This window comes from Acanthochromis polyacanthus, chromosome 19 (assembly GCF_021347895.1).
Source record: "Acanthochromis polyacanthus isolate Apoly-LR-REF ecotype Palm Island chromosome 19, KAUST_Apoly_ChrSc, whole genome shotgun sequence".
Taxonomy (NCBI): Eukaryota; Metazoa; Chordata; class Actinopteri; family Pomacentridae; genus Acanthochromis; species Acanthochromis polyacanthus.
The window spans coordinates 14,856,472-14,864,773 of record NC_067131.1 but is presented as its reverse complement, the minus strand read 5'-3'; the positions used below and the strand labels follow the sequence as shown (position 1 = coordinate 14,864,773).

General features: G+C 37.9%; 1 protein-coding gene across 3 annotated transcripts; it reads left to right on the top strand.

Annotated features, from left to right (window-relative positions):
• Nucleotides 1-3,256: 3,256 nt before the first annotated feature.
• On the top strand, nt 3,257-8,302 carry decr2 (2,4-dienoyl CoA reductase 2, peroxisomal). 3 transcript variants are annotated; one of them, XM_051939953.1, is made up of 11 exons: nt 3,264-3,351; nt 3,451-3,480; nt 3,806-3,907; nt 4,014-4,082; nt 4,776-4,827; nt 4,928-5,063; nt 5,466-5,590; nt 5,934-6,027; nt 6,396-6,500; nt 7,560-7,748; nt 7,976-8,302. In XM_051939953.1, the coding sequence occupies exons 3-11, from the start codon at nt 3,807-3,809 to the stop codon at nt 8,008-8,010; spliced, it is 906 nt and encodes a 301-aa protein (XP_051795913.1). In that variant the 5' UTR covers nt 3,264-3,351; nt 3,451-3,480; nt 3,806; the 3' UTR covers nt 8,011-8,302. The 3 variants fall into 3 exon arrangements, with proteins under 3 accessions (XP_022046543.2, XP_051795913.1, XP_051795914.1); XM_051939954.1 differs by having other exon boundaries at nt 3,283-3,300; XM_022190851.2 differs by having other exon boundaries at nt 3,257-3,480; nt 7,560-7,812.

Below are 8,302 nucleotides of genomic sequence, written 5' to 3'. Positions count from 1 at the left end.
AATTGAAGAACAACCACAAAGAAACAAAACAAATACATAGAAATACAAAATGATTTGCAAACTGAGGAAGAACAATCGTAAAGATATACAAAACAACTACAGAGAAGCAAAAATGACAATAAAGGAACACAAAATTAAAAAGCTCAAAGTGACCACAGACAAAAAATTAACAAAAACACACAAAACGCCAACCAAATATCACAAAACAGCTATAAAGATGCACAAAATGACCACAAAGAGAAACGTAACACAGAGACACAAAATACCAACAAAGGGATGGAAAAGACTACAAATATGCAGAAAATCACCACAAGGAGAAACAAAAGAACAACAAAGAGGTAAAATGAGCAAAACACAAAACAGTAAAATAATATAAGATAACCAAGAGACAGAAAACAGCTGCAAAGAAGCACAAAATAACTCCAAAGAGACATGTAACAATGAAAGACAGACAAAATGACCTCAAAATGAGCACAAAAACATGCAGGAGAAGTTTTGCGTCTCACCTTGGTCATTTTGAGGTTGTTTTGTTTTTCTTTCTGGTCCTTTTGTGTTCTTGAATCTCAGTCTGGGTGTCTTACTTCCATTTAGAGGGCTTGTTGTCCGACAATCCATTTCTGAAGAAACATTACCTCTTCTTCGTCAGCTGTGTTATTGTTTTGCAGTAACCTGATGCAGACTGCACTGCAAATCAATCTACTCTGACACCAGCTCCACGACGCAAGGACGCTACAACCTTTTAGCTCTGATTGCATTAAAAAGACACTGAATATGGAGTTCCATACTAAGCTGGAGAAATTTCCATATAGTATTAAAATGAATGGACACAATTAGAAAGAAAGTTTAAAGGACAAAGTGAAAGAGGTGGTTTGTGGTGCTTTGGAGGTAAATCAACACTGATAAAACCATCTGAGGTTTAGAGAGCCGCCAGCATCCATTATCATTTATTTTATTGCGCACTTTTACATGCACTCCTGTTTTTGCTCTTGTTTTCTAATGCCTCCCAAAAAAACAAATCGAATTACAAAAGCACTCATCTTACATTTCTGATTCTCTCAGACAAGCGGCTTAAGTGCAAAGAAAAATATCCATCCCAGAAGTATTTGAGGGATCCATTGCATACAGCTTTTTCCACCAGTAATTCCCAAAGTACAGATCAATACGTACCTCTCTGCTCTAATGGGCACTGATCAACATCAATACAGAAACTTTAGACCCTGGATCGTTTAATTCAGTGTCGGTTTACAGGTGGAGACCCTCGCTGGTGCCATTTTAGAAGCTCATGGTTACTGCTGAAGTGAATCTCTGGGTTTTCCTTTGCTCACAAGCTCTCCAGATCAATCCTGACCTCTAAAGTTTGCTGCATGGAGCACCCAATGACGTAATAGTTTACTGAAACTGGAATAAAATTTGCATTTAACTCAAATATGTAATAATAATGACTGATGTGGAGCACTTCATAACACCTACAGATGTGCTACATGACACCTGACCTTTGAGAAAATATTCATTTTTAAATGTCAGACTGACATAATTTCAGACATTTATTACATTACTGGTACATTACCCTTAAACCCATAATTCCGTTCCTGAACAGTAGATATAGTATGATCATTATCATGTAAGGTCTTAGATGATAGTGGCCTTGCTAACCTTTAAATAGTATTGAGGCATTTTACTGGAAGTGGAAGGAAATACACTCAATAAAAATATAAACGCAACACTTTTGTTTTCGCTCCCATTTTTTATGAGATGAACTCAAAGATCTAAAACTTTTTCCACATACACAATATCACCATTTCTCTCAAATATTGTTCACAAATCTGTCTAAATCTGTGATAGTGAGCACTTCTCCTTTGCTGAGATAATCCATCCCACCTCACAGGTGTGCCATATCAAGATGCTGATTAGACACCATGATTAGTGCACAGGTGTGCCTTAGACTGCCCACAATAAGAAGTTGAGTTCATCTCATAAAAAATGGGAGCAAAAACAAAAGTGCTGCATGTGTATTTTTGTTGAGTGTAGTTATGATGGATGCTGGTGTAACATTATGGCAGTACAAAATAAACCTCTGCAATTTCATATATTGGTATGTATATGATTAATTTTACTATACTGTTAGCATGAGAGTTATGTGACAAGACATCCATTTGTTTGAACAAAAAGTAACGAATAAAAACAAGGATAACTAGTGATAGTAGTTTGTCATTCAGTGCTTACCAAAACCTGACATGATGTAAGATGTCTTGTGTTGTCCACAACTCAAAAGATGTTCAATGTGCTCCCATAGAGAAAAACAGAAATGGGAAAAGATTCAAATCAAAAATGCTGCAATCGGACATTTCTTTTACTTTTTTTCCTTAAAATGACTGTTCTGACTAATCAACCATTGAAATATTTGTTGATAAATTTATAAGGTGATTAATCAGTTAATTGTTGCAGAATCAAACTGTTTAAAAAAATTTTAAATGTTTTTTTAATGTATTATTTTACCTTTGTGATAAAACATATAAAATTTGAAAACACAAATCTTATGCAATCTTATGCCCAGAGGGGGGCGTCCTCTCTCAGTTAAAGTCAAGAAAGCCTTTTACAAGAATGAAATTAGTTTTTATAAAAACAAAAAGTTCTTGAAGTGTGTTTGGATTGAAACACCATCTAAATGAGCTGACTTAAGCATATTTCTTGTGTATACAATAGATTCATATTTTCTCTCTTTATATTTAAGTGATGATATATTTATAATATTATGTATTAGTATTGTATATTTTTAATTATGTAATTGATTAATTTATCTGTGAATTTATTTATATATTTTTTTCTTTTAAAGAAAATAAAATATTTCTTAAGAAGGACTTGTTACCCAGGTTTACCTTACGTTGTCAAGTTTTATTATATATATTTTTTTGATGAGGTTAAGCACAAACTCTACTACATTTTCAGAAGATTATTGCATTATGTTACAGCTCCACAGCTCCCCCCCCCCCCCCCCCTTTTTTTTGCATTTCCTCTCTCTTTAGTTAAATATTATTGGTATTATTACATGTTCTACCAATGAGAACATATTTTGACAACGAGATATTTTTTATTATAATTTATTTAGTTTTATTTTATTTTTTCAGTTATTTATTTTGGAGTGGGAGTTTTTTAAATGTTGGCAATATTCTTTGAACGATATCACGTCAAAGCATACTGTTGTGAACCGTTGTGAATTATTTGCGATCTTGAACGCACTCCTCACAGACTTCATTGCCCACAATGCACCGCTGAAGGACGGCGAAAAAGTTTCTGTCCAAAGTACGATTCGTTCCTCCCAAAAGAACGTCTAATGAGAAAACGGTGACCACTGTCAGTGACTGTAGATATTTTCGGTCACATTTAGATAAATTCCTCGTGTTCACGTCGTGTTTCATCAGAAGGAACTTGAACTTTTGTTGTTTTTTTCAGCGCTTCAAAGAACGAGCTTTTCTGCAGCAGGTAAAGCAACAGCAACAAGCTAACAACTACAGTCAGAGCTGAAATGTTTGAAGTTTAATGTCAAATATGGACTTTGTTGTTGAAGATATTTGTAACTTAGACTGTATTTTATAAAGGTAATTAAACCTCGCAAGAAAAAAACAACTGTAATCTTCAATGTGCTAAGAAAAATCACCTAAAGAAACCTTATACTAAACTGCAGCACAGGGGAAAGCAGCTCTGTTCTGATTTTATTTTGTGCAACTCCTCCATTCTTTGTCATCTCAGTTATTGCATTGGATTATGGTAATACTAATGTGCTTGCATCCATGTCATTGTTTGTCAGCATGGCTGAGCCAAAAGGAAAAGGAGAGCAGCAGCCTGAAGATGTTGGTTCAGATGACTGCCTGACTTCATACACACACATCTACAGTCCAGATCTGCTAAAGTAAGCATGCAAATATGCACTTTTAGACGTGCTTCCCATTTGTTTCGGTGCATTTCACACTGCTGGTTGCTTTTGTAATTGCATGAGTTGTGCTCTTATTTTTCAGGGATCAGGTTGCTTTCATCACTGGTGGGGGATCTGGGATTGGACTCCGTATAGCTGAAATCTTCATGAGGTAAAGCAGTAATGCATGCTTGTTTTCCTCGGACATGCGAAGATATTGCAGAAATGTCAATATTTAATCACTCCTCATACATTCACAGATGTTAATGATGCATGCATAAAGGTATGATATACATTTTTGTTTAGGAAATGGTAAGAAATGACAGGAAAATACATAGCTTTCCATCAAACAATGTAGCAAACTTATTGCCTCTATTGCATGCAGACTGATCATGGTAACTGTTGAGCGTAGTCACTCCCCAAAGGCCCATTCTTAGCCAGGAAAACCCCTGAGAATCAATACACTGTCAGCATTACATCATTACTTATAGTCCAAAACGGTAATGTGTGACTGAGTTGGTGCTTTAAAGCTTCTAGCAGAGTTAGACAGTCAGAGTTTCAGTATTTAACTTGTGCATCAAAGCTGCAAAGGCTAAGTGCGCGTCTTGCACAGATAAATTAATTTGTGGATTTCAGGATCAAATCTCTCATTTTGTTTCATTCGTTACCACACCATTTGTAGCATGGATGACCTTGCATTCCCTCACTCTCTGTCCTGCTTCACATTAAGCTACTCCTGCATCTCAGCTTTATATATACAAGGATTACATTTTCGTGTCCTAATCAACAAAATACAGCATGTGGACATTCTTCTTGTTTCTTTGTCTCTCTAAAACAACACGTCTTGTTCTTCTCTTTCTTTCAGGCATGGCTGTCACACAGCGATTGCCAGCAGGAACTTAGATAAGCTCAAAGAGGTCGTTTCTTCTAATTGTTTCCACAATCCTACAAGACTCACTAAACGACGGCTAAATGATCAATGTTTTGGTCTCACATAATGTGAACATTTCTCCGTAGGCGGCCAGCAAGCTGTCTGCTGTGACAGGACGCCGCTGTCTTCCTTTGCGCATCGATGTGAGGCAGCCTGAGAGCATCGCTGCTGCCGTGGACGACACGCTGAAGGAGATGGGCCGTATAGACATCCTTATTAACAGTACGTGACGTCTTGTGTACGTGTCGCTTGTTTGTGTGTCTTGTAATTGTTCTGTTGAGCTGGCTAAGTTAGTGCCACCCAGCTATCACTTGTTGGAATACATTTTAAGGTGTCTGTGAGCCGAGTAGGTACAGAGGTCAGATGCGAAAGGTTTTGGTTTAATCGTCAACTTCACTGACCTTTATCTACATTTACCTTCTATCTTTACACCCTCGTCCCCTTTACAAACTATTACATCACTACAAGATTAGCAGTTTTGCAGATCAAGGTGATCTTTCCGTCATTAATGAGCCTTGTAATGAATGCAGTTTATGGCTTTAATGAAGCATTTGACTGGAGTTGTTGTTCAGCCGTGGGTTATGGTTTTGTCCTTGGTCATAATCACAATTCTTTCGTGGACAGATGCTGCTGGAAACTTCCTCTGCCCTGCCGCGTCGCTGTCCTTCAGCGCCTTCAAAACCGTTCTGGAGATAGACACCATGGGAACATTTAACACCAGCAAGGTGGTTTATGAGAAGTGGTTCAAGGTACAGTACGTCTTCTGTTTGCATGACACAATATTCTCCATTCCTGATTAAGGAGCTGGAAGTAAATTGCTGATAAATTCCGTATCTGCAGGAACCTAATTGGGTTATTGATCCATATATTTCAATAAGATTCATTCCCTGCAGTTTGCTCTGTTCACCAAAAGAGGGCAGTAATGATCACAAATTGCCTCGTCTTAATGGAATTCAAACTTTTCCCTGGGTCTCAAAGCTGATTTTATATATATATATATATATATATATATATATATATATATATATATATATATATATATATATATATATATTAACTCAGTTATGAGTCTCCAATTATTTCTGTTTGAAGGATCATGGTGGAAACATTGTGAATATTTCTGCAACGGTTGGATACAAGGGGCAGGCCCTCCAGGTGCACGCTGGCTCTGCAAAGGCAGCAAATGGTGAGATTTTTGTGTCTTTGTGGTCAAAGATCAAGGCTATAACTTAATAACGGATGCACTAATTAGGATAAAATTATGATAAACGTCTAATAGGACAGAATGATGACGTGAGGCAGAAGGGGAAAATTGTGATCGTTTTTCAGAGCTGGTCAGATACTGATTTAGTGGCACTTATCTTGGGTATTGAATTCCTTCCAAGTCGTTACTACAGATACACGGCCCAAAATGTATGGGAACTCTTTATTCTTATATGTGAGCAGTGGATGTAAGCGGCACCATCACTGATTGGTATACAACTGCAAGGTGGTGTTATGTTAAGATATTAACACGAGTATCTAATGGCTCCATGTTGCCTGTCTTGTCCCCAGATGCCATGACCAAGCACCTGGCTGTGGAGTGGGGGCCCAGTGGGGTGAGAGTCAATACTGTGGCTCCAGGTCCGATCTCTGGTACAGAGGGTTACCGCAGACTAGGTAAAGATTTCACGCTATGTTGACTAAACTACTCCTTTAACAGTGATGCATTTGATCTCATCCAGTGTGCATCAATTTAATATGCCACCCATGATGTAGAAACTGGCTCTTGGGAGCAGCAGTCATTGGCTAATGATATTTAATTTGCATATTCATTTTATAGCTCAGAATTATTATTGGTTTGTGCACTTTGTCTTTTGCCTTTACTGTGCCACTGAGACTGCTACCCCAAAATAAAAAAAAGCAATGCATGTTAAGGTGCACCAAAGCAAATTAAGTACATTTTTATCACACAGTTTGCCTTCAAACTCCTTGAAACATCAGTTTGTGATGAAGTGTAAATTAAGCTACAAATCAAGGCCAGAGTCTGTGACTTGACCGTGTTCAGATCTTCAGAAAATCACCAGGAGAAGTCAGCATTCAGAGGGCAGCAGGATTTATTGTCCACAAAAATCCAGGAGTCATTCTTAGCTGTGAAAACACCCTGAGAAGAACTGAAGATACTGAGCTGTGCAGTCTTTTATGCTGTGAGTCATTTTTCCACGCCTATAGGGCATACGATAGGAGTGACAGTTTTTATACCATTATAATTTTTAAAAATCTATTGGTCAGATCATGACATCAGGTTATCATATTTCACCCTTAGATCAATTTACAGAAGACATTAAGTTATTGTTACGTCTTCTTTTTCATGCACGTTATTCTTATACATGTTCAAAGTTATAATACCTTAAGGTGACACCATTATGTTTTGAGTACATATGTTTTTCTTCTGGTCTTTAGTCTAATAGCGTTTGCCATAATTATATCATCTTACTTTTAGCACATCGTACCCAAAAAATGTTACTCTCCATTTGATGCTGATAACACGTTAATAGATGAATAACGTCCACTGGTTAATACAGCAGGTTTACAGCATAACAGGTGGTGCCAGTGATGGGCTTTCTTGAGTTCCTCTGACAGAGCTGTTGGGTTTTGTCAGACAGAAAACATCGGAACCACTCATGCACAGCATAATTGAAAGTAATTTTATCTAACTTTTCCTTTTAAACCTCTCAGGTGGCCCTCGAAGCGAAGCTGCTGGCATCTTCCAGTCCATCCCTTTGCAGCGAGCTGGCAACAAGACAGAGATGGCCCACTGCACTCTTTTCTTGGCCAGCCGTGCGTCTTCTTTCGTGACTGGAGCCATCCTGGTGGCGGATGGCGGCTCGTGGCTGACTTCCGCCAATGACGTCTCCATGCTGCTGGGTATAACCTCCTCTAAATCTGCTAAACTCTGAACTGGGGCTCTCCTGACCTCCTCCTGACTCAGGTGTGTAGGAGGAGGTGCAGCTCAAGATCCATGTGGAGAGACTGCATGACTGAGAATGTGATTGCGACGTGTCCTCTCTGATGTACAGCATGAAAACTACAAAGATTGTCTGAATCACAGTGTAACCCATCTCAATCCACCTGTTTCTCTTATTTTCTTTCAGGTTATTGGTCATCTGAAAAGAAAAGAGACAAGTAAATGCTGAAAACAAGAGTATTTTAGCGCCCATTTGTCGTACCGATATGCTCCATGCACAGTATTTGTGGTTTATCTCACCCACTGGTGCCTTAACAGTGGAGTAGAACACTAACATAATACACTAACTGTTTCGTAAGCCTTTTATGGTATTAGTAATTAGTCAAATTATATGACAAAAACATTTCTATCCATTCCAGTGCTGAGTATTATGTAATCATGCATTTCATGTTTATCGCATGCCACTTCATGTCGTCCTCTCATTTATTAATAAAAGCCTATAATTTAAGTGTGA

Coding starts and splice junctions, on each gene's coding strand:
- decr2 (XM_051939953.1), top strand. CDS start 3,807: ATGGCTGAGCCAAAAGGAAAAGGAGAGCAGCAGCCTGAAGATGTTGGT. Junction 6,028..6,395: donor CTCTGCAAAGGCAGCAAATG/GTGAGATTTTTG, acceptor TCTTGTCCCCAG/ATGCCATGACCAAGCACCTG. Junction 7,749..7,975: donor TGACGTCTCCATGCTGCTGG/GTATAACCTCCT, acceptor ATTTTCTTTCAG/GTTATTGGTCATCTGAAAAG.